The sequence below is a fragment of the Gadus macrocephalus genome, chromosome 7 (assembly GCF_031168955.1).
Source record: "Gadus macrocephalus chromosome 7, ASM3116895v1".
Taxonomy (NCBI): domain Eukaryota; kingdom Metazoa; phylum Chordata; class Actinopteri; order Gadiformes; family Gadidae; genus Gadus; species Gadus macrocephalus.
In genome coordinates this window covers 20,186,131-20,212,807 of record NC_082388.1, presented here as the reverse complement: position 1 = coordinate 20,212,807, position 26,677 = coordinate 20,186,131, and the positions used below count along the sequence as shown (strand labels likewise).

General features: G+C 41.4%; 2 protein-coding genes across 3 annotated transcripts in view; both read left to right on the top strand.

The window, feature by feature from the left end:
* Positions 1-752: 752 nt before the first annotated feature.
* dgat2 (diacylglycerol O-acyltransferase 2) lies at positions 753-13,128 on the top strand. Of its 2 annotated transcripts, XM_060057277.1 has the most exons (9): positions 753-1,066; positions 2,329-2,411; positions 2,927-3,055; positions 4,077-4,184; positions 4,644-4,714; positions 9,275-9,479; positions 10,003-10,177; positions 11,002-11,204; positions 11,660-13,128. In XM_060057277.1, exons 2-9 carry the CDS (start codon positions 2,378-2,380, stop codon positions 11,812-11,814), a joined length of 1,080 nt encoding a protein of 359 aa, XP_059913260.1. In that variant the 5' UTR covers positions 753-1,066; positions 2,329-2,377; the 3' UTR covers positions 11,815-13,128. The 2 variants fall into 2 exon arrangements, with proteins under 2 accessions (XP_059913260.1, XP_059913257.1); XM_060057274.1 differs by lacking the exon at positions 2,329-2,411.
* A 693-nt stretch (positions 13,129-13,821) lies between these two features.
* Positions 13,822-26,677, top strand: part of uvrag (UV radiation resistance associated gene) — a 73,867-nt gene continuing 61,011 nt past the window's right edge. The window contains exons 1-6 of the mRNA XM_060057273.1: positions 13,822-14,299; positions 18,274-18,391; positions 19,169-19,203; positions 20,415-20,576; positions 21,522-21,596; positions 22,018-22,103. Of these exons, the coding sequence (XP_059913256.1) occupies positions 14,195-14,299; positions 18,274-18,391; positions 19,169-19,203; positions 20,415-20,576; positions 21,522-21,596; positions 22,018-22,103 (581 nt within the window). The 5' untranslated portion in view covers positions 13,822-14,194. The remainder of the gene's footprint in view (positions 14,300-18,273; positions 18,392-19,168; positions 19,204-20,414; positions 20,577-21,521; positions 21,597-22,017; positions 22,104-26,677) is intronic.

The following is a 26,677-nucleotide window of genomic DNA, read 5'->3' as shown; positions in this document are numbered from 1 at the left end:
ACATATACACAAACACACACACACACACACACACACACACATGCACGCATGCATGCAAGCACTCACACAGGATCCAGCAATGGATATTATTGACTTATTTTTGAAGGCAAAGGTGAAAGTACGTTTTCAAGACGTCCTACTGTATATCTTATCTTTAAACATAAGTAGTCTTCATTTTCTTATGTAATGGGGATTTTTTTTTTACACTTTACAATGTTGGCCTATTCATTGGCTGATAATATAACATATTTTACAATATCTATATAAACATTGTAGTTATATTATATATAATTATATTTGAAAAAAGCCTTGGGAACTTTTTATTATCCAAGTAATAACAAATAACATAACAAATTTTAAAATCTTAAAAAACGACAAGGAAGAACGGGAGGACTCCCGTTCTTGCAGCTGCAGCTGACCAGACTCATGCATCCCTGAACTCTGAAAGCACTTCAATGTCATTAAATAGGTTTGAACGTGGGCCTTATTGAGTATTATTAATATTAGGCTACATAAATAAAATATAAACCCCTACATAAAATATAAACCCCTAAATTTTGCAACCAACTCAATGGAAATAGATGCAAATGACGGTAATCTCCGACAATACAACATAACATCCAAGTAGGCTGCTCCAAAGTATCAAAGAAAAATCATAACAATACAGCCAAAGTGCGGTTATTAGATAACAATCAATTGACACACACCCATCTGAGAGTGCTCTCGATAAATACAGCTGCACCGACCTAGCCGCTACACTGGTTGGACTCCTTCGAAACATTCACCCGATCGATCCCTGAACTTGGCTGGCATCCACCTAATTCTTTCTGCGGGCAGATCACATACTGGCGATTGATTCGCTCACCCCTTGCTCCTCCCCAACTCAGATTAAATGTCTGTCTAGTGCGCTCATTCATTGCAGTCTGAAGAAGCCTGTCATGACAGGGGAGCTGTAAATCGGGACACACGTCACAACAGAAGATAACAATTCAGTTTTTGGCCATCGATTCACTCAGATCTCCAGACATGAAGACGCTTCTGGCTGCCTATTCGGGTGTCGTCAAAGGTGAGACTCGGCAGTGCTTACTGTAAGACATGCCGTTGTGTGATGCTCTACCGCACCAGTCATGTTAAATCTTTTGGGGTTCATTGTTATGGATGCATGTATTGAGTCGAATTGCTTTGTTTTCTTTGTTGTTTTCTATTTGGAAATGAAAAGTAAGCGAACGTGTTAATTTCTTGCGTTGATCTGGTTCCTGTTGAGCTATGTGCCACTCTCAAGACAGAATGTTGATTTAAAAACTTTGGCTTCAAAGCTTGGATAATAATGTATGCGTTGGTCAGTCTACTGGCCTGGCCGGTTTTCTTTTTTTGGAAGATTCATTTAATTTAATTTAATTGTATGGATGATGTTGTTGGTTTTGATTGTATTCAGTAACTGAATACAATCAAAACCAACAACACTATCCTAACTGAAGTTCAGTCAGAATAGTTGTCTAGGCCTACTTAAAAAGTTGAACATTTTAAAAGTTGTAGAGGTAGGTGGTGGATTTACCTCTCATTCTGTTTTTAATCAATATGATGATGAGGGTGATTATTCTTTTTGGAAAATTCTACTGTTAATGTTTTCGGAATGATCATCCGAAAGCCTGGGACATTGTTGAATTCTGTCAGTTTGATGAGTGAATCGCTTGAATTGCTTAGACTTTGTAAGCATGTTTGTGTATGGGTTTTGGTTATTGACATGGACACAGTGAACCTCTGATAAGTGAGCGAAGGCGGACTAAAGTTCTTGTTATTGCACTCAATGGCTGTACTGCTGGACAGCAGCTTGAAAATAAAGACTTATTTGATCCTTTTTCCCCACCTCTGTAGAATTCTTAAAGTTCCTCCTATAATCCTAGATGGAACACCGATATTGGCAGAAATTCCACGACTCAAATTAGTGGAATTGGGTCTGGCTCATGTGAGAAAGTGTAAGAGATGGAAGTAATATTGACACAATACAAAAAAGCACTGATTTTACAGTTTCAGTCAAACTTCTGCTGTAAGCCTAGCTTTTCTCTCCTGTAAGAATTTACCCAACTGCCAAAGGTAAACGCGGTCATTGCATCTCCCGCCCTACCGGCCGTTGACTGGAAGCGATCCAAACATCGATGGCCCTGTGAGGACTTAAACCCTCTAGCCTTCAGCCATCATGTTGTTCGGATTATTTACAAATGGGATCAGGTCTCTTAGGCCATCTTTATTGGCTTTTCTGTGCTGTGAGCTCCTCTGGTTCTCGTGAATCTAATGTGGGACGCCTTCCTCACATGCTCCCTGTATCAGGACTGAGTCACTGACTGAAGAGGGGGAAGAGAGTTTCTACCTTGGTCCCATGCTGTTTATGGGGAGACAGTTGGATGGTTATGGTGAGTTTGTATAGCGGTGCCGCAGGACTGTGGTTTCATTTCTGTGGTGGACATGACGTAGGCGCTTGCCACGGTGTTGTGTGTGTGTTTGTTGTCTGTGTCATCTGTCTCATCAACCCCCCGCCCCCGCCCAACCTCGTTGATTAGGCTGTAGTCTAATGCAATTACACTGTGAAGAATGAAAGTTGCTGAGAAAGAAACAAGCATAGAGCCTGTGTTGTTTTTTGTGTGGTCATTGTCGGTCGTAGCTTTAATCCATTACTCTGTCTTAGTGACTTGGCTTTTTTTTTTAATATATAATTGATGTTGTTTTCGTTTTTTTTCTTCTTTAAATGTTTTCACAAAGGAGTGATTTTCATGTTTTGTACAATCCCTATCTCATTCCTTATTCCTTATCTCTCTTCCTCCCGTGTGTGTGTGTGTGTGTGTGTGTGTGTGTGTGTGTGTGTGTGTGTGTGTGTGTGTGTGTGTGTGTGTGTGTGTGTGTGTGTGTGTGTGTGTGTGTGTGTTTCTAGGCACTGGATCCAGTGTTCTCTCGGTTCTGCAGGACCTGCCCTCTCCTCCCTGGCCTTGCAGATCCAAGATGGAGAAGCATCTCCAGTGCATCTCTGTGCTCCAGTGGGTCATCTCCTTCCTGGCCCTGGGTGAGTGCAAGAGTTTACCTGTGTGTCTTCAGTGTTGGTGTGTAGTGGGAAAATTCCATTTTCACATTCCGTTTCTCTTGCTGTCTTTATGGTGGAAAATATTGGAGGCTTCTCAGCCAAATTGTTGGAATATTGGTAGAGAGAGAAACGCGTCAGCAGGGGGTGGGGGGCAGGCTCCGGGCCCTGTCCCTTTTGGTATTCATAACACCTCAGAGGGTTGACCGGAGAACACTCGGACAGACATCCCTCTGTAATCAATAACATTAGTCTCAGTTCACTTAGATAATAAGTATAAGTAAGGTTAACTTTAAGTATAAATTATTCAAGAATATAAGGTAAATATTGTTACAATGGAGCCAAATGGTAAACACTATAGAGAAACTATACGTAGTGTGAAAATATAATTTTCCCACTATAGATGCAAGGGGCCCTGGGGAATCTTTTGCTGTGTTGAACGCTGTTTTCGTTAGGCTCCAAATAACGAGGTCAATGCAGTAAGCTTCATGCATAATTATGCTGTAATTTGTGCTTTTCTTACCCCCCGCCCCCCTCTCCATGGAGTTATGCTCAGCACACAAAAAGGCTACCAATAGAATTAAGCAATTTGACTTTCCATTCCTCCATTCATTATGTAATGGTCGAATCATAATGGCTTGATTATAATAGTAAAATAATTATGATGATCAATAGTTACATCTGGACTATAGTGTATATATAAATATATTATAAGCCATGAATCAGTTTATATTAATCAAACCAGACTAAAATGGTGCCTGTAAAAAAAGACACCATTTAATTTCTTCTTAGATTTTAAACATTTTCAATCCTCATTTTGACTGAGGGAAGAAATCCTCTAAAACAGTACCTGACGTTATGCAAATTCACCAGTCAGCACGTCATACTTAAAACAGACGATCACACTTCTTTCCCTCATGGGAGACCGAAGACCCCGTACAGGGTATGCATCTTCACCTGACAGTATTTCGATACCAGCTTCTTAGACGAGTCCTTCTGCCTGCAGGTCTTTCGGCCACAGTGCTCTTGATCTACATGTTCTGCACGGACTGCTGGCTCATCGCTGCCATGTACACCGCCTGGCTCATCTTTGACTGGAACACCCCGAAGCAAGGTAAAACCCCTTGGACGTCGAGACAGATGACGTTTATCTCTAAATCCATACCCACTGGCATGGAAGCCTTGATGGCCTGCCATCTGACCATGCTGTTTGCGCCTTGCACATGTGACTGTTAACGTAAGACGTAACTGTTCTGGCAGCTTTTTTGGTTTAAAACTACCCCCAAAAAAAGATGTGCAATAACTGGTTCTTATCAGTTCATTCATAACAGTTAATCTGAAGAAAAATGTAATCTGCATGATTTAAACTATTTTCTTTGCTAGTATATGGTAATGCTTTCTAAAATGATAGTATCTGTTTGGACCGTATTCCAGGCTCAGAATATGAACATGCAAATGTGTCTATTGTGTGCATTTGACTATTTGTGTCACTTTAATGATACTTTTATAAAACTTAATACGACAGAGGACATTCCAACATAATCAAAGTCATTAACGTTATTCATCTGTTCAGGTGGCAGGAGGTCTTCCTGGGTCAGAAACTGGACCGTGTGGACGTATTTCAGAGACTACTTTCCAGTCAGGGTAAGTTGAGACACAACCCAATTAAAGTTAAGTAGGTTTATAGTGTATTTTCATGAAACACACCTTTTAATCTATGATTCAATTTTATGTGCAATTAAATCTAATATATACCTACCCCAATTATGAAAAAAAATTAAACTAATTGCAAGAGAGAAACTAGTCAAATATGCCAAAACACCATCCTGAACTGGACCCATAGGTAAATTGTGTAAACGTTCTACATAGTCCTGTTCTAACGCTAACTATATCTAAAGGTCTGTTGGTTTTTATGATAAAAAGATGGATCAACTGTGCGTGGCACTCGGGCGTGGCGTGAATGCTTCATCAGCTAATCAAGGGCTGGATCGTTTATCAGCTGCAGGTTCCATGCAGCCCCTGGCTCCCAGTTGATTAGGGCCGCTTGACGTTGATGGGGAGTTCTAGACTTTGTCCTGCCTGATAGGAGCAGTGCTGAGCTGGTATTATGTCCTCTTTGCCTGTTCTCTGTACCTTGAGTTGAGGTAGAAGATAAAATCGACCTGTGCACAGAAGCATTATCACAGTCTCATGGACATCGTGTCTATTGGAGCATGACTATTTTTTGAATTGGGCTCAAATCCCAACTGTTGTTTATTTAAAGTAAAATGACAGAGGCACAAGTCAAGGTTGCGAGTGCATTTCAGGTGATTTGTAAATCTCAGCCAATTCTTAGTCAAACAAAAGCTATATATAAATATAACCGCAAGCGGTGATTAACGGGATCAGAGAAAAATTAAAAGTCAAGAACACACTAAAGGAAGATATATACATATGACATATAATTATGAAGGAAAGATGTTGATGAAGACGTTCCACTTAATGTCATACTGTGCCTCGGCTTTCAGGTGAGCAATGGCTGAATGTCATGTTTAGAATTGCCTAATCGGGATTCGAACTCTCAACCTAATGATCAACTGTACAAGGCATTATCCCATTAAGCCATAAACCTGAACTGCAGCCTCATTCACATGGTAAAATTGTCTATTGATAAGCACGCAACATCCAGAAAACTCCAAGTACACATTTCTCAAGTGAATTAAGGGCTTTCTTAAAAGCATATACCTGAAAAAAAAAAAAGGTCAGGAACACTAACGGAAGAAATATAAATATGACAGTTAATTATGAAGGAAAATGGTTGACGAGGAGTCGGAATGTTGATTGCCTTATGAATTTCAGGTGCTGTTAAATGTTTCTTAAATGAGAGATGACAGAATGTCATGTTCAGCTAGCTCAAAATGCTCTTATCAGGATTCAAACTCTCAACTTAAGGATCACCAGCATTGAGCCTCTGCCATTCCTGAACTGCATGAAGCCTCATTCACATGGTGAAAATGTCTATTGATAAGCACACAACATCAAGAAAACTCCAAGCACACATTTCACAAGAGAATTAAGGTCTTTCTTAAGAGAGTAGAGATCTGAAAATTTGCACCGTTAATGGTTTCCACCGAATGATAGCCGTATGGTAGTTATACAATAACAAAAAGGTCATATAGGCAAAATGGGCTGAGATTGTGGACGTTTGGCTTTTCTATGAAATTGTAGGAAAGGTAAACATTTTTAGAGCAGAAGACAAGGGTGAAAAAGATGCATCTCATTTTAGAGATTAATATGATGAAAGAATTTTGAGTCCATGTCAATCTGGTAAGGAGAAATAAGGCTAGTTCATAATTTTTTTAAATAGCGCCACCTTTGGGTGCAGTACCACAATTTGGGTTTATGGGTAGTGGGTGGTATTGGTATCCACCTGATGATACTCTTTTTTCAAACAATAACAAAATGGTCATATAAGAAAAATGGGCTAGCTCAGCTGCTCCAACTTTATTGGCCAATATTTCTCAAATGGAACTAAATAAAACAAATTCAGTTTGATGATTTTTGTGAGGCTTGATCTAAAGATTTTATGTGGCGATTTTGGTGAATTTTTGATTATTTTTGTAGCCTGTGAATCTTTTTTATCATGATTGGCTTTAATATGAAATTGTGGGAAAAGTAAACATGATTGCATGATGCATCTGATTCTAGAGATTAATATTATTAAAGAATTTTGAGTCCAGGGGTCTCATTTATAACCGTTGCGTACGCACAAAACGGGGCTGAAATTGGCGTACGTGACTTTCCACGCCAAGGTTGTGATCTATAAAAAACCAACTTGACGGGAAAATGTGCGCAGCCCTAAGCAAACTCTGACCCATGCGTACGCATGGTTTGGAGGAAAAGGAGAATTGGCGACACAGATGGTGTGGTGGTGAACTGAAGTCAGACCGAAGAATTGTAGAGTGAGAAGAACGATTATGTTTTATCATCGCCCTTCATAAATTTAATTTCAACCCGTATCATGCGTTAAATCCTAATCAGAATAATTTAAGTCAACTGCGTTATTTCTCAGTTATAACTCCAGAAACATCTCCTTAGAATAGAAATAAAAAAAAAATCTCTATATTTAATCCCGTCACTCCATACTGTCCACTGACGGCGCGACTGCATGGAATAAAGCATCTGTCCAACATGTGTCAGTAACATAATATTTTTATGTGACACTGTAAACACATAATCAAATGTCAATTAAATCCCAAGTGTGGAAAACCAAGCCATACTCCTCATCACAATCGTTGTCCGTTACTCTTGATGCTTTTCATGACAAATCAGGCATTAAAAAGGGGTTATGTTCAAGAACATTTTACGTGGGTGATTACAAACTGATTATCCAAGGTGTTCTCGGTCAGTCTTATTACCGTAACCCTATAAATGCAGAGGTGAGCGCCGTGGTAATGCTGCACTATAGGCACTTCTGGCGGACCATGCAAATGGCAGGATTCGGAGGGAGAGGGTATTTAGGGACCATAACGATTTATTGGTAGGCTACATAAAAATATGTAACTCTATGTCTTTTTTAATTCTGGGACTGTGCGCTCCATGCTACTGAGAGAGTTCACTGCTGCAGCAACATGTTGCCACTCACTCTGCTTTTTGTTGTTTGCGATCCCAATCCTGTGACCGCTGAACAAAACTACCTTTTGGGCCTCCATCTCACCCACAAGTGTCTCCACTTCAACCTCGGTGAAATTTCGCTTTCTTGCTTTTCTCAGTACTTCTGCCATTGTTTCCGACAAGACATAATCCTTGCATCTGAGTCTGTTTTATATGCAGATCAAATTCATGAGGTCATTTGCATTGACAATTTATGGTTAAAAAGGGGCGTGTACAGGGCGGAACGTGAAGCTGATTCAGCTGCGCACACTTGTAGGCACTCTGTGATTTATAAAGCAAAGATTGCGTACGGTGTGCGTACGCAGGGTTTTATAAATCTGAATATTTTTTGGCGCCCGCAAAACTTGGCTTCTGGGCGTACGCACATTTTTAGTAACGATCCCACGCAGTTTTATAAATGAGACCCCAGGTCATTCTGGTGAGGAGAAATAAGCCTAATTCATGATTTTTTACATTAGCGCCACCTTTGGGTGCAGTACCACAAATTTGGGTTTATGGGTGGTGGGGGTTAATGGTAACCATACCTGAGTTTTCGACCTACGGTATAGGCTGCAGTATGACTTTTACAGAATTTCAGGAAAAAAAAACACGTTACAGAAACAATAGGGGACCAAGCAGCTTCGCTGCTTAGACCCCTAACTATGGCCAACGCCAACAAGTAGAATCATGAATAAAAATACAGCAAATGCCATACTCTTTTTGTTCTTCATCAGACCAGTGTTGGACACTACATTCACTCCCCATTCCACACAGTATCAAAATGACAGTGCACACATGGATGGATCTTTATGTGCTCTGTTGGCCAATTGATGACGACGTGAGATGTGCTCCCTGGAGGAACCTTGAACCTTGCTCACCACAGTGTCCTGCACTTTAATCATTGGTGTTACTTGGCTGTGTTTAAACTTGGAGTACGTTGATGAAATCATTCTCATAACTCGTGCTAGGGCTTCTTTCAACTACTGCTGTGTTGAAAGGTTATGTTAACCCTGTCTGGTGTTGTACCAATTTATGCTGACATGAATATATCAGTGATTGTCCCGGCTGCACAACCCTTGTTATGCTGTCCATGCCCTATTCTTCCTTCCCTGGCAATGGCATATGTTGCTGAATCCAATGTAGTTTTCTATTTGCTAAGTCCCCCCTCTGTCGCCTCTGTGAAGATCTGGGATGTAATCTCATCAGCTAATGTGGTTACATAACTAAATTGTTTGCCTACTACTGGTTAACAAATCCTAGACTACACAAGAACTAGCTGTGTGTACTAGCTATGTTCCTAATGGTCGTGTTTAACTTAGGTTGGTTGTCTTTTGTTATACAAGCTTTGCGAGACCTCCTGGTTCTCGCAAAGCTTTTTTGTTATTTGTAGATTGAAATGAAGGTTGAACACACAGCATTATTTTGACTACTTTGTCAGGGCCAAACATCCAAAGAATGTTCCAGATTACTGAATCATTGTCCACATAAACCGATAGTCCCTAACTTTTGCGAACCCTACAGGGAAATAATTTAAACGTATTGTGTGTCCCCCCCCTCCTCCTTGTCTTTCAGTTGATCAAGACCCATGACCTGTTGCCCAGCCGGAACTACATTTTTGGATACCACCCCCACGGCATCTTTTGTTTTGGTGCTTTCTGCAACTTTGGGACCGAGGCCACAAGCTTCTCCAAGAAATTCCCAGGGATCAAGCCGTCCCTGGCAACGCTTGCTGGCAACTTTCGTTTCCCAGTCCTTCGAGATTACCTAATGTCTGGAGGTACATCAGATATTTATATGCTTAAACTTCTGATAACGGTGACTGCAGCTGCATTACAACGGTTGAGCTTTGGCCTGTTGCACAGCCAAATGGCTTTTGTTTATCTAAGCTTGCTACGCTTTTTTTCTCCAGTTTGTTTTGGCTGCAATATTTCTATCTTTTACTGTATAATCAATTGAGGTTATATTGAGGCCCTAATTCATCGTGGTTGTTTAACGAAAGAACAGCTACTTTTTGAAGTTAGTTTTTCACAATAAGGGAACTTAAGGACTAACATACACAGGCCTGTATTTATTTTGCTGCGTCTGAGGAACAAGTTGAGACTAGACGTAATAAAGGGACAATATAAATAATCAGATGAAGCGGGGAGAAACACAATAAATGTTTTATCAGTGCCAGACACAATAAGGGACCAAAGTTTTAGGTCAGGATAGTGAGGTTAGGGAGTTGCAGGATTGATGGCAGATAATTGTGCATAGTAAGGAATTACAAACTCAGTTGTTGTTTTTCCCCCCCTCTACAGGCATCTGCCCAGTGAACAAGAACTCGATAGACTACCTGCTGACCTGTAACGGCACAGGGAATGCTGTGGTGATCGTAGTCGGAGGGGCAGCCGAATCTCTGGAGTGTGCCCCAGGAAAGAACTCTGTCACCTTGAGCAGACGCAAGGGCTTCGTCCGATTAGCTCTCGAGAAAGGGTATGTCTGGCAAAAGCATGCACTCATCATCTCAAAATATAATGTAGAGCCAAGAAAATTAAGAAGTTATATCATTTTTTTTAATATATCAACATACCAGCACTGAATACTCAATGCCTAGGAATGTATAAAATAAATATCTCATTATGAAAACCGGTTTTCAAGCTTATATGAGTTTCATAATGAGAACAATTTTAATCCTGACTCGAATGTGCATGTTCCCTTACATTGAGCTAAATTATAACAGAGCTTCGACTAAATCCCATAAACAGAACTATAGGTCCACTAGTTAAAATCATATGTAAACATTCAGTGCAAGCCAGTGGGAACCTTTCCCATAATGAGTCCAGGTCCTATTTCAGGTTATGTATTATCTTGTAGTGCCTCTTCCAAAGAGGCTTTAGATATGGGAATGTTCATTCATAACTAGGATTACAGTCCAACATAAGAAAACTAAGTCAACACATAGTGGATTTGGGTCAATTAAGTTTAGTTATCCAAAACCAGTAAAGTATGAAAATAATTTCAAATTCTACAGGTACTTGACATCATACATATGTATTACTTTGTATCTCCTTAAAAAAGGGTACCCTTTATAACACAATATTATTAATATTATGGATATTTGCCTTCCTTGAAAATGTATCTAATATATAAAGTTTAAAATCAATTTTACACTACAGTTACAATACTGAGAATGACTTGAATACATACAAAGTTATAAAGTCTTTATTTATTGTATGATTTTATTTGTGTGAACCAAAGTCATCTATAAAAAAAGTATTGCAAAGAGCTTTGTTGAGTAATCTGTGGTCTTCCCTCAGGTCGGACCTGGTTCCCGTATACTCATTTGGGGAGAATGATGCTTACCAGCAGATTATCTTTGAGGAAGGTTCCTGGTGGAGGCTGGTGCAGAGGAAGATGCAGAAGATTGTGGGCTTTGCCCCCTGTCTATTCCACGGATGTAGCTTCTTCTCGGCAGAGACCTGGGGCATTGTGCCTTACTGCAAACCCATCACTACTGTTGGTGAGTTCAAAGTGTTAATGCTTGAAGGTTATCGTCACCCTCGTCTACTTTCTAATCGAAGAGCACTGCCTCATAATGCTTTGTGTGTTGAAAAGCGCTTCAAATAGAATATATTATTATAATTATTATTAATACTAATACGGATACTGCTATTCCCCGCCATGCCTATATGCGTAATTTTTTTTTAAAATGTTTAATAGATGAAAAAATAGATGAAAGACCACCAAAATGGTCAAATATGCTTTCAAATGTGTGCTCATTCTGTAATGTAATTTAAAAGGCCAATGTTATATGTTACAAGCACCCATGTAAGGCAGTCAGCAGAAGATCCACACTGTCAATATTTACTCTGTCCGACCTCAAGGGCACATTAATGTTTAACTCCTACTAATGCACATTTTCTTTTTACTGTCGATTAATTCTGTTTACACACTTTCACTCTTTGTTTTCACCAGTCGGGGAGCCCATTACAGTGCCAAAAGTCGAGGAGCCGACCCCAGATGTGGTGGATCAGTACCACGCGATGTACATCCAATCCCTTCAGTGTCTTTTCGACAAGTATAAGACCCACTTCGGTCTCAAAGAGAGTGATGTCCTCGAAATCCTGTGAGAAGGGTTGTTGGTCCCCCCAGGGCTGACGTTGGATACAATCCCTTTTGCCCCCACCAGACACTCATGTGCCTTGATTGATTCTCTCCGGACCACAAACTCAAACACACAAAACAATTACGTTTGTAAACCGACACTCGGTCTCGACCTGGACCAGTGCGAGGGTAGTTTGTCCCTAAGAAATGTGCAGGTAGAATGAATTGGGTCATCTTGAAAATGGTATTCTGTGTGTGCTCTCTACCTTCTGTCTTTATCTGATAAGAGAGACAAATTCAGATGATGCACTGCCATTAATGGTCCATCATTGTTCGATTTATTTTCTTAAGGCAGTTTTTTATCAGAAGAAATTGGGGCGGAACACTTGGTCCTGGCAGGCCCAATAATCGATAAAACAGCAACAAGCTAACAGATTCAAAACATTCATGAAGTGCCATGTTGTTTTTTTGTATTACTCACTGATGCATTCATATAATTCTCCTCTCGAGATCCAATTTCTATGCAAACGCAATGCAAAAAGAGTCACCCCTCTTATTATTGGGCGGACAGACCCAAACTCTAATTGAGCCAAAGATCCTACTTGTTCCTACTTAATGCATCGATAATAATAATAATAATAATAGTAGGTGAAGGTAGAAACCAAGTGAATTCATGTTGCGAAAGTGCCAAACATTTTTGATGTTTTGATTATTTGCCAGAAAGTATTAATTGTATTCTGTGAAGACTCAAGGTAGACATGGATTTCTGCTTTTTTCCTCAAAAAACACTTGTGCACTTTTTTGTATGTTTGTTTTTGTTTGTCATGTTCTAAAAATGCCTTTAATACAAGACCTTCCCTAAACAGTTCTTTATCCCATCCCGTTCTTGTCCTTTTAGGGACTGACTGGTGTGTAAAGAGACGTCACTCAATGTTCCCATACCTTCAGGTCTTTAAGCTTGATTCAAACCTCAGTCATTAAAGAAAGTGGAAGTATTGATGGAAAAGTGTAACCATTGCTAATTTCAGGGAATTGTTTTCGAATGGTTTATGCTGTTGGTCGTTTTTTAATAACTTTATTTTTGGAATTGAAGTGTCTCTTTATATTTTGGAGGGGAAAATGTGCATGTATGTGTTAAGGACAGGTTCAGCAAGCGATGCTAATAGTGTAATCTGAAAAGTAAGTTCTCATTACTTTGACCGTGTCCTGCTAGAGAGCAGACACAAGTGTCTAATCCATGTGCATCATTATCTCAAGCAATAAACCTCGAAAGGCCTTTCTGTATGGTTGCATAATCTGTTTGATAATATTTAAATTAAACTTTTTTATGTTTTAAAAAATGTGTTGACTTTTGATATTTATGTAACGGTTGTCATTTAGTGAAGGACTTAAGAACAATGACGGGATTTATATTTTCTTCTTTATTTTGAAGGAAGCCTGTAAACAGAAGACGACGCACCCATGTCTTCATAAAATGGTGTTGGTATATTAAAAGACTACTGCATTAAAATATACCCCCCAGAGGATGTCTTCCTCAATAAACAAAATATATTGCAGCTACCTCACTCCCATGGCAACGCCGCTCGGAGACATGGCAACACACAACCAACAAACATACCAGCACCGTAGGACACCACTTAAACATAATCAAAATTAAAATTTTAACTCCGTTACATATTACATTTCACATATATATTATTTATATTCAGTGGTCTGGCGAGAAGCTCAGTGAAATTCCGATTTTAAATACATTTGTAAGTACTTTTTTCTCTTTTGCTCGGTTGAATGCTGCCTCCTGGAGGACAATTTAGATTAGGATACTGAATTTGTGGAGGACAAAATATTATGTATCTCTATTCTTTATTTCTATCTTTCTGTGTACATTCTATCAGATATGTGGATATTTATTCATACTTTAAAGGATGTTTATCAATTTCCATTGTTTTAAATTCCCTAATACCGTGTAATTATAACTACAATACCCACTGTGTATCGTGTGTCACCTGCAGGTCACGCTGTCCCGTGCGACTTCCTCCTTCCAGCATTGACAGATATGCATACATGCCCCTCCCTTTCCAAGCGGCCGTCAGCCAAACAAACCAATTATAACACAAGGTTTAAAGACTTCGTGTGACGGACGTTGTCTTGAGCCAATCAGAAACCTAGATGCCACTCTACCAAAATACCGGACATGAACTCTGAAGCAACTAGCAAAATAGCTACTTTGTTTTTGTCGCTTGGTTAGCTGACAGCTAGGCTACTACACTACTTTCTCTCTAAACAACAATGTCTGCACACTCATTTTTGGAGCTTTGAAGCATAGGACACTCATTGAATGATTGTAGTAGATGCAAACGATGGGATATTTTGTTGAATGAAGCAAACTCGCTAGCTGCCGATAGGAGGATGAACTCCATCACCGGTCGGGATGTTGCTATCCCCGCTGCAGCTGTCACTAACTCCGGAGTTTCATCCACCCGAGCACTGCATGTAGAACTCACATCCCAGCAGGTAACGTTATGTGCATGGTCCTAACTTCATGCTGTATGAGCGCTGTGCACGTAGGCCATTCCATGTCACCTCAAATGTGTTGCATTGATAACTGACAACGTATTATAAAACAACTCCAGGCCTATGGTAGCTAACATGGCTAGTTAGCTACTGTAGCTAACAGTCGAGCTTTGGTACTGTCATGTGTGTATCATGTGCAACGTTGTTCTCAACGACACATGATTCTACCATGCTTTGCTCCCGCTCCACGTCCATGTTTACTCTAGTTTCTCATAATTGTTTACGGATTAAATGCACTGCCAATTCCAGCTGAGTTGAGTTCATTCTGCAGCAGTTGGGAATAACGTTATGTATCATCAAGCTCAGGTGACCAGTTCCATGGTTTCTTTGAACCCTTTGACTTGTGGAAGTCAAGGGTTCATCAATTGGTAAATGAATCAGAAAGCATTCATTCTTGAATATTTATTCCAGACTTATACCCAAACCCCACTAAGTTAATTGGTTGTTCTGGTGTGGTTCGTAGTGTTCACATTCCCTTTAGCAGGGATGTTACGAGTTTGGGATGTAGGCAGCCATATAGGATATTTTATGAGGTGGTTGTAATGGTGCTACCTTGTAATCCGCTTTGTACCAGTTTCAACACCGGGTTTGCTGGGATAAGGGGCCTTATTGTGCAATAATTAAAAAGATATTGTGAGGATTTTCATTCCTACTCCAATTGTATAACATTCAGAAAGTAAACATTTTAAAGCAATATTTTTTCAATGCTGACAATACAATGTTGATAGTTCTTCGTTGTCCTTTCCAACATGAGCCATCTTGTATTACTTTATGCAGGATTGCAGTATGCTGATGTAAGGCATCTTCAGAAGGGCTAATAATGTGACCACAAAATCCAAACATGTAAAGTTTAAGACAGTGTTCTGGGAAATAACTTACTTGTGGACCAACTCATCTCGCTAAAAAAGGGTCTGCATCTGTTTTTACTCGCTTACTTGGTAAAGTCAATTTGAACTGTTTATCCTGTCATCAAACAAAGATTGACAAGTAGAATGTTTATCTAAGCTTCTGCGTAAAAAAGTAAATAGTTTGTGTGTGTGTGTGTGTGTGTGTGTGTGTGTGTGTCTGTGTCTGTGTCTGTGTCATGATTGAATGCTGGAAATCTCTAACCGAAAAAAACTATCATAACCTATGGGCTATTTAGTCAACCTATAAGACAAATGGCCAGTATACAGTGTCTGTGTTTTGTCTTTATCCTGCCCGGAAGTCTCCTAACAGAGTACAAAGGGTTTTTGTTTCCAATGCCCTTAATCTTTTAGGGAATCCCATGACTTAGATTTAGCGACTGAATGGTGGCCGGTCGTTGCAGTGAGGGTCTGCTGGTAAAGAATGTTGGTCAGATGCTGTATAAATCTGCAGTAATGGCGTTGAAGCGGACCATTCTCTGCAATGTTACTGTTCTGTCCATTTACTCTTTTTATGCACCATGGACTATGTTATTACATATTCTTTTTTAACATTGGTTGTACATTTCAGTTTGGAACGCAGTATAGACTGGTTATTTTAACTGCAATGCTGCATGTACTATGTGATTGGAACTGTGAGAATTCCGACAACTTCTGCAAGCATAACAATCAATGGACCAGCGTTTGACTTTCTTAACTGAAAAGGAAACCCTATGGTTAAGCTTTTCAAATGGGCCTTTGCTGTTGTCTGTGTTTTATCAATCTGAGACAACAGTACACATGGAAACCGTCCTAAAATCCACTCTGGCAAGTCTATATTTCATTAACACTTTACAGTCCACCATTCACACCTTGTGCTTCCGGGGGCATCCGTGGCATACTGGTTAAGGAGTAGGACTGGTAACCGGAAGGTGGCCAGTTTGAATCCCGAACCTCCACGGATGAGGTGCCCTTGAGCAAGGCACCTGAAACCCCCCTGCTCCCCGGGCGCTGCACCGCGGCGGCCCACTGCTCCGGGAGTGCCGGTGTGCCCCCATGTGTGTAACTGCATGTGTGTACCTGCGTGTGCACCTGTATTTGTGTACCCCACGTGTGTGGACCTCTGTATGTGTATGTGTTCACCGGCTACCCGGATGGGTTAAATGCAGAGAAAGAATTTCCCCCTAAAAAGGGATGAATAAAGGACTTGTCCTTACTTGTCCTTGCTGAATTTGGCGAAAGTTCAGGTGTTTCTTCAAGCAGATTTTGAGAATTGCATATTTCTTACCGGAAGCACAGGAATTGCTTTTCAAGCAATGTTTAATGACTATACACGAGAAAGTCATAATTGCAAATCAGCATTCATTGCTTTGCAAATGAATGTCTAGGATCACAGTCTTGGCGGTGGAAAAACAATTGTAGCTAGAGAGTATAGCGTGCCACTAGTGAGACTCTACAGGAGTGGTACTCCTATGAGGTCGATCTTGTCCTTCAAATGAATGGAAATAAATGAGCTAAATCCTAATATATCTCTACTAGGCCTACAATCTGCAGCCCTATTTACATTTGCTGACATTAGTTTTGCACCTACCTCTTTAAGGTCAATGTTTGCCAGGTATACTTGACGTTGACACATACACTATACTTTGTCTGTACTTTTGGTGACTCAGCTTTTATGTTTTGGTTTCAGATAAATAGGCTGTCTCATAAAGATATCTGCTTGCCTTGATGAAGTGTTTGCAAGAGATGATGTACAATGTTTTGTTTGCTTTTCTTAAAAATCACTAGTGAATATAAATAGACACTGTCCGCTGGTGCGTTTACCTTTTAGTCAATATAGTTGACCGGCTGTTTTGTTCCAATATAGCTTTTCATCACCCAGGATAACTTGGGGAAGGGCCTAACCTTAATGGGCCTATATTATACATACATGGGTGAGAGGAGTTATTGTCAACAGAAAAGAACCCCCCCCCCCTGCCCCCTTCCTCCATCCATTTCTCTTCCTACACCTCCAGATTGCATCTCCTCACATTTGTGTTAGTTGAACCTATCAGTCTTGATGCTATCTCCAGAACAGCAAGAACTGTCCACAGCACACTAGTAGAACACACAGGAGCTATGGCTGCACGACGCATGAAGAATCTACACCTCCTCTGAAAGGACTGCCTTTTCTTTGCCTTCCTGGAGAGGGCTGCATTGTTGATGTTTTTCCTGTATCCAAAGAAATTCACTCTTTCATGTCAGGACCCCGTAGGCTCACCTTTTCAACTTCCTTCCCCTTGGTGGGGAAGGAAGTGTTTTTTTTTTTTATATTCTGCGAACTTTGAATGGAATTTTTATTCATGGTATATTAAGATTGCCAAGATTAGTCAGTTGACAGAAATTTGCTGTTATGCATCACATTTTATAGACAAAATTTCTAATGACTAAGAGATACTTGGAGATTAATATATATTATAAAGCGGCCCTAATTGTGACATTCCTCTCGATAAATCATCTCAGACCCAGCGGCAGGATTACATAGGGCCTAAAAAAAAAAAAAGTTTGGTTCCTGTTGGTTGTCAGTTGAGGTCATGGGTAGGTAGGGAATTTATTTTATTTTTTTATTTTATTTTTTCCAGCGGCAGCGAATGATAGGTAGGTTGTTTTCATTTAAAAACGAGAAAATTCGCTCATCCTTGTACAGAATGAAGAGGTGCTGTACCAAAACGTAATTATAGTTTGCATCAAAAAATTATTATTATTATTATTTTTTTTTTTTTTATAAAGCTCATAAAATAATTTGGGTCGCACATAAATTGACAGGGTCGGTCGGAAACCGGAACCAAACAACATTTTTTTTTAGGCCCAGGCAAGGGGGCATCACAAATAACAGAGGGGGAACCCTTTTTCCTTCCTTGATAACACGGGAGGGATATTAATCACAATGCTGCTCTATCCTCCCGCTAAGTCTCCATCCATCTCATACTGCTGTAGTTCACCTCCCCCTCACCCACCATGACTCTTCCTTTCTCTGCTCCTGCCCAACAGAGACGACTACGCCACCTCCGCAGCATCGCTGCCAGAAACATCGTCAACAAGAATGGGTCTCCACTGCTTGACACCTACTTCACCCTCCACCTCTGTATAGAAGACCGCATATCGAGAGGTGCCCCAATACACCCTGTCCTCTCTGGGTCTTTGCGTCACTCTGTCTCTCTCGATCTCTCTTTCTCTGCTACATCTCTGTGTAGTGGCTTGTGTATCTGATGGCTTTATGAAGAATATCATGTAATACCAGTTTCAAGTTTGAAGTCAAGGTTATTTTTATAGCATCTTCATAAGGATCATGGTTAAAAACACACATGACAATGGAGACATGAAGTCACTGCGTTATACATTATATTATATATTAATATTTTTAGGTAACAAAGAGCCGCATGACTTATCGTAGATGTTTCTATCTCACATTTTGATGCTGAACAACAAACGTTTTTTAAATTTGAACAGCGATGTTTCACAGCATCAGTTTATAATGGTGCTCTGTGAACACTTTGATCTCCGCGTAGTGGGATTCAGTCTTTTTGTATAAATGGTCACTTGTAAGAAGTTCTAAGAAATGGTTCACATCCATCGATTTCGGGGAAACACAATGTCATGGTCACTCTCTAAGCTAGTCACAAGTTGGATTGTGCTGTTGAAGCTTGTGATGCCTTTCTAGAAGGAAAAGCTGTGTTGGTATAACGGACTTGATCACGTTGAATAAGGATGAAAGAAGTTGGTGTTATTTTATGTCATGCCCTTCGAGTGATGACATTTTCTGACGCAGATACTCATTTGCTATCCTTACTGTCAAAACAACTTTCTAAGGAGCTATTGCAAGGAATGCATTGAATGTATATAAGTGTTCCTCTCTTTAACCAAAATGTTCTTGTTTTCTTTGCAGACTTTTATGAAAGTGAGATCATAAGAGATTCGCTGGTAAGTTATCTTCAACCATCATTTCACAAAACCATGAGCTACTCAGCCTGTCTCTATGGCGACTCTAACTTTCTGACTCTTCCCTTACAAATCTCTGCACTTGTGTTTCATCATATGTGACCCAACTGTAAACTTTATGTTATTTGATCTCCGGCTGTTTCACCCTCTGTTTGTGCAATCTCTGCACACTTCCTTTTGTTCCTGCACTACAGTATCAGCAGGCCATTACTGCAAGGCCAAATGCACAGTCATCAGCTGACATAAGCTATTTTCCTTGCTTATTGCACTCCTCCACACATGCAGGCACGCACACACACACACATGGTGAATGTAGCCTCTCTTTATTTGGTTTACATTTCCCTGTTTTTTTTTTCTTCTTCTTCTTCTTCTTCTTCTTCTTCTTCTTCTTCTTCTTCTTCTTCTTCTTCTTCTTCTTCTTCTTCTTCTTCCACTAGAATGTGAAGCATACTTCCTAATTTGGCGTAAATGAAAAGCAAGCTTTACTGTCTCAAAGGGCTTTTCGAAAGCATCACTCAGGAATTGAGATTTGACATTATAATGATGTATGATAAGAGGGTTGGGGACAAGTGAATTCGTGAAGATCAGGTTACACAATACTTTACTTTACTTTACCATCTCACATTAACCTCGCACAAAATAAATTGTCATTTAAGATAGCTCTGAAGACACACCTATTGCAGCTGTCCACATGACTGAAATTGTAATCATTTTGTGAACTAAATTACTGTGACCGGTATGTTGTACTCATTATCTTTTGTATAATGTTTGGTAATGTATGTATTCTCTATGTTTTATATTGTATGGACCCCAGGAAGACTAGCTGCCGCCTCGGCATCAGCTAATGGGAATCCATTCAATAAACAATAAACAATACCATCATTAATTGCTCACAATTCAAATTCATGACATTCTGAGTATATTGATGCATCCAAAGCTTCAATATGTTTTCTTATGTCGATATGTGGACTGTTCTGTAAAAAAGAAAATCCCCATTGCATTTCAACTTCTGTACATGATTCAGAGAAATACTTCAGGATACATTTTGGAAGTTAAGTTGGGACTTGTCAGTGCTCATGTAGATTGTAAAGGCACAGAGGTAGCTATAGGGTCTGATCCAATCCCTCTGGACCCTGGTGTGTGTGTGTGTGTGTGTGTGTGTGTGTGTGTGTGTGTGTGCGTGCGTGCGTCAGAATCCGACGTGGCGGAGCCTGGATTTTGGCATGCTGCCTGACCTACTGGACACGTCGGTGTCGTGCTTCGTGGTGAGGATCTGGGGCGGTCAGCTCCAGCAGTACCAGCTCCTCATCGAGTGGAAGGTCAACCTGGACGGCCTGCGATACACCGGCCAACAGGTCAGCTCCAGCGCCTGTACATGTGATGATGAAGAAGATTATATTTTTTGGAGAGCCAAAGGAAAAATCACACCCATTCCAAGGGGAGCATGTGATGCAATGAGATGACCCGTTTCCCTGTTGGATTAGGAAACATGGAATTTGATAGGGTGATAATAACAAGCTGGAGCGTGCAGACTTAGAGAATTAGTTTGAACTCTGGGGAAGTTCTTTCACAATGTCACTGACTTACACTTGTTTTGACGGATGCAAAACTTAAAGGTTTTTAAGATTTCAAATTTAAGATTTCAAGGTCATTTTTTACTCTGAATGTATTTATCCGGATATTAATAAACGGTCTACCTTCTTTGGCGCTGGCAACCCTGGCATGACCGTCAGCCGTCCAAACTATGCGTTAACATTTGAGGTCAGTAAGCCAACAGCGGTTTGAACAAGGGTAGAGGGGAGCAAAAAACAAAACCCCAGAGCACATGACTCCTACATTGTATTCTAATGCTTTAATTCAGATTTTGTATGGTGAGAGTGAGGAGCAGAAACAGCCCAGCCTTGGAGCCCTACGCGTGGCTCCTGCCAGATCCATGACAGGCTTGACCAAAGCACTTTCCCAGTGCGTTTCACGCCAGCTGACCGTTGAAACCGTTCCACGGCAGAGCGGCAGAAATCCGCCCAGTCAGCGGTTTGGAAATATGTTCTTCAAGCCGTCAGCATACAAGAGGGAGAGGGCATCTTTCGTTGCGGTGCAATGAAATAAGTGGTTCTAATGGAGGGTTTTCAAGTTGCCTACAATGTCTGGAAGGGAACATGTGTTTTTCTGTATTTCCATGTTATCTGAGAGAGTGAAGCGAGGAGCCGAGGCCAGAGCCATATGTTACGGTCCTACTGTTCTCTTTGTTGTGTTCTGTGCCTTTTCTGCATTATGCCTATAATCCCCTCGTCTGTCCACAGATTCGCTCCAGGAGTCCAAATGAGATTATATTTGGATTGAATGATGGCTACTACGCAGCTGACTTTGATCATAAGGTAACTGCCCCGGTGCTATCGCTACAAGGGCCTCCTACACACACACACACACACACACACACACACACACACACACACACACACACACACACACACACACACACACACACACACACACACACACACACACACACACACACACACACACACACACACACACACACTCAAAGACACAGACACGCGCTCGAAATCGCACACACACACACACACACACACACACACACACACACACACACACACACACACACACACTCTCAAAGACACAGACACGCGCTCGAAAACACACACACACACACGCACGCACGCACGCTATACAGATACAGATGTCGCTATACAGATACAGATGTCTACTGTATTAATGGAATAAGGTTAAATTAGGACTGTCCGGGACATGAACCACTGAGCCGTTGTCTTGCTGCAGGACCTGTCGGAACGCAAGAAGCACAGCCTGCTGCAGGTGGACCAGCACTCTGTCCGCAACTCCTACAGCGTCTTCTCCCTGCTCAGGTGAACCCACTGCTCCCCCTCTCTCTCTTTGTCACATCCTCTTTATGTATCACGCATTTTTCGTCTCATTTCCTAGATCACATGAAGTAGTGCCATTGTAGGAACATACAGTTTCAACAGCGTCTTCTGAAGCAAACACGTCATTTGTCCACTAGATGGTGCCATTGGAATTAACATCTAAGCTTGTGTCCCTGTACTCTATGGGTTCCTCCAAAGCGCCTCAGAATTGCCAAGACTGCAGTCGGCTCTGTATTTCTTGGAAGTTAAAAGACATAAATATGGATAATATGACCATAATGCAGCCAAAGTAAAAGCACATTGTCATCACCGGTCAGGATTAGCTTTTGATTGTGAATTATTGCTCTAGGGAGTTAAAATACTCAAAAATAAATCCACATTTATACCACAAGGAGGAGATGATGTCAAGAACTTTAGATATAAGGAGTAGTTCATACTGACCTTTGTTGACAAACACGGCCTTGGTTCTTTTTTTTGACCTCTTTCTTAATTTTATATCAATGCGGTCGAATGTAAATACTACTTACGGCGTCACCAGGGCTATCCCCGAGGGGGAAATGCACAGTAAAACAGCAGCCTTATCACATTACATCACCCACCACATCCAATTACCTCCGAGCGGCCGTGGAACCAGGGAGCCAGGAAGAGGACTGGAACCCTTTGGGAGAGGACGGCGGGCCCGTCATTAGAGCTCATTGTAAAGTTCCTTCGGCTCGACCCTTTCCTTCCTCGGAAGGCAAATTAGGGGAACGACAGAAATGTCTTCCTGATGTGAACTTTCGTCCTCGGGGAACGCGGTAAGAGAGGAGGGCCCTGCCGCCAGCCCGCTGGTGGGCAGCTTCTCCCCTCGTCCCGGATGCTTTTTAATGCACAGGGGGGGGAGGGGGGGGGGGGCGGGGAGCCCGATGCGGATGACCGAGGGGAGATGGACCCCCGGTCCAATTATCATCATCATCATCCCTGTCATCCTCGCCACTCTTATGACCTCTGCTCCGGCTCATTTTATTATTAGGGCCTCATTAGCGTTCTAGATTTACAGTGATCGGATCCTGTCGAAATCTATGGAAGCGTTTCTGAAACCTCCCTCCCGCTTATTCCTCATCTTAGGGTCACCTATACGGCGCTCTCTCTCTGTCTTCCTGTACGTTATCTTCCCTCGTTCTCCATTTGTATATGTTTCCTTTGGCTCTGTGCTGTATCCTGTCCAAGCACACTGACATGTTCATGGTTCATGATCCCACACTGCAGAAGGATTCATCAGATACGTAGTTTACCTGCAGTACTGTACCGCCTTACCCCCCCCCCCCCCCCCCTCCCGGCCAACAGGGTTAAAGTTTGTTTAAGAGCTTTAACTCCTAGACCGAGTGGTGTACTCCCAGCGCTAGTTTGTTTAGCATAGTGTTTTTTTTTTAATATTATTGCTTTTACCTTTTTGGAATATATCCATATGGTGGTTTAAAGTATCTTATCCATGCTTAGCAATAAGGTGCTCGGCCTTGTTTTGGTGATGGAATATAGTAGTTGGTCATCTTTTGTTCCAAGATCTGGGGTATCCCTTTAATATGAATGTATTTTTAGTAGAGCTGTCAAGCGATTAAAATATTTAATCGTGATTAATCGCATTAATGTCATAGTTAACTCACGATTAATCGCAAATTCTTTTTCTATGCTAAATATCCCTTGATTTTTTTGTCCCATAATTCTTCTCATTTTAATTCTCTTATCAACATGGTGAAGTGCATCGGCTTGCCTTGTGCAAATGATTTTTTATTGATAACAACATTGGCATATACTGATCAAAACAGGACGATACAAAAAAAGAGCCTATAGTGCAATTAAAGGACTGCTTTGAACAAATGTCATTTGAACATAGCAGTCAGGCTACTGCTTCTTTGTTTTGAGCCAAAGAAAAAAAAATAAAAAATCGTGCGATAAATTTCTTAATGCTGTTAAAATTGGTTTGCGTTAACGCCGTTAATAACGCGTTTAACTGACAGCTCTAATTTTTAGTATATTTTGTTTTCTCTAGTCAGCGAGGCATGGCCACGCTCCTTCTAGGACTCCTAGTCCTGGTCTGCTCTTTACTTAAGTGCACAGGGCAACAAGCTATTTGGTTTGGTTTAACGCTATGCCAGGAATGGATGGGACCTCTCTCGCTAACGACACACGCAGGGATCTTGATTAATGATGGCAATTTGTCAGCGAATGAACACCTTTTCTGTTTTTGGCGCTGTTGACAAGACCCCGGGGGCTATTTCAACAACAAGGCAACGTGGGGCGACAAAAGACAACAGGCTTTGATGGAGAGATGGAGGCGAGGCGAACCATCCATCAACAGACTCTTGTTACCTGATTCACGATGCTGGAAGGCAACGCGGCGTTGCTATGCTGGACACAACAATGGGCCTCTGGGTGGAAGTGAGGCGATCCTGTTGTGCTTGTGATCCGAGAGACGTTCCCCTATTCTCACGGCCGAGGTCATGACAGGGTTGGGAGTAGCCCACGTGGAAAGGGAGCAGGGTCAGGGGGAACATGGGGACGGATCCACCAGGGGTTCCCTGACTGCTGTCTCCGTCTGTGAAGCCCGTCCACCACTAAGGCGCAGAGCACTCCATCTTGGTCTGAAGCCTATTCGAGCTCTTTTTTTGCTCCACCTCTGGGTCCTAATGTGTTTTTCCAATATTTTCTTCAAGTGGCCCTTAAGTGGAGGCACTTGAGTGACCCTGGGATCCTAGGTTGAACGAGGCCATAGAGGAACTATGCGCTAGCTTTCTGACATTGAATAATGTCTGTAATGTTAACATAGGCTGCGTATTTGTTTGGCAGATTTAAACATGGGGCCCGATTGTAAATGCCGCCCCCTCCATAGAACCGTACGCCTGGCTTTGGGAGGCCGAATCTCATGGTTTCACAGCTCTTTGTGGCCGATTTAGCATAGGTGCCACTCCCCGGAGCTCAATGTATCTTCAAATATTTACGTTTGCAACTCACCCACATCCCCTGGCATTTCATTGCATCCTTTTGTTACCATGAATGCACATTGACAATGCGTGTATGTGGGAAGTCTTTTCTCATTAGATGGCTGCCAGGGTTCTCCCCTGACCCCGGGTGGCTGAAGGAGGGAGGGTAACCCGCTGAAACTCCACCAATATGGCCCGCACTCTAACATATCACTGAGCATTGAAGTCATACCGCCGGGTCAGTGCCGTCAATGCTGTAACACTAAATGTTTTCTGTTATTGCTGTTCTGATTGGTCCGTGTCATGGAGACATCAGCTGCCACCATGGCGTTCAATGCCTTTATTGGCAGAATCAACCAGCAGGATTTGCCCCTGCAAATTCTTTTTTATTTTTTATTAAGTTTATATTCCTTTTTTATTTTTTTATTTTTTTGCTAACTCATGAACATAGCTGGAAAGGAGTCAAAAGTGTTATTCACTGACTACAATAGAAAAAGCTAAACGGCTATTCTTTAACTTGTTGTGAAAGGTAAGAGAGGGAACACAGTAGACATGGCTCAGTATCGCAAGGTTGCCTCTGTACTACGAGGCATAAATGCACATACACTGTAGGAAAATAACAAAGAAAACGGTTACCCCTTACATATTGTGAACTTTCAAAGATAAGGAGACAATGCATTTGTAAGGGGAACAGTTGGATTTATGTCTTGACATTCCTCTATGATGAGATACAGTCCGAGATAGAATGAGATGTTTATTATGATTCTGACTATCAGGTCTCCACTCTTGTTCCAGTTTGGTGGGCTGTTATTTCCTCTGCGGAGGTATATATTCCCGGGACATTATCCCTCTTTGTTGCTGCAAAACGTCTCTTAAGATTGTTTTGAATGGGGCAATTTGCTGCTCTCTTCAACAAGGTACGACCCTATTATGTTTGAATAATGGTTGCTGAATATCAAGAGAATACAATCATTTACCCCGTGCAGTTGTTGCCATTAGTGCACATTTGTTTGACAAGTGCACCCGGCACGCCTGAGCGAGACGAACAGCTGGAAGATCCGGCCACACGTTCTTCCATACTCCCATGTCATGGATACCAACCAGGCTGAGATGACAAGGAAAATCAAGGCCATTTACCTTCCCGTTAGTTGAGCACTCGTACCCCAGGTTTTCTTCTACGAGATCACAGTCGGTTAGTTTGTGGTTCCCAATAATTTTTGTTGGTGTGCAAAATAAGCAAACCGAATGAGTCGAATTTTCATCAACCTCATTGATCCATGTCTCCAGGTCAGTTAAAAAGTTGGATACACCCAAACAGGGCCCATGGCTCGGAATACCCTTGTTTAAGGATGGAGAATCTCTGGAGAAATGCAATATTTCTGTAAGAGTGAGGGTTCACAGTTATGCCAAGAAAGCACTACCTTCCCCCCCCCCTCCCCCCAATTCCCTCTAGATGTGCTGGAGCAGAGTCCATCTTGAACTGCACATCCTCTCTGCGCTTTCTCTGCGGTGCACAACTGATCCACAAAAAGTTTCCACTGTTGCGTCAAAGCGGTCTTTGAAAACAAGGGATACAGGCAGGGGAAAAGTACCCCC

Excerpts from the sequence above, each read along its gene's own strand:
- dgat2 (XM_060057274.1), top strand. The coding sequence starts at position 1,027 with ATGAAGACGCTTCTGGCTGCCTATTCGGGTGTCGTCAAAG. Across the intron at positions 3,056-4,076 it reads CATCTCCTTCCTGGCCCTGG|GTCTTTCGGCCACAGTGCTC; the intron begins GTGAGTGCAAGA and ends TTCTGCCTGCAG. Across the intron at positions 4,715-9,274 it reads GAGACTACTTTCCAGTCAGG|TTGATCAAGACCCATGACCT; the intron begins GTAAGTTGAGAC and ends CTTGTCTTTCAG.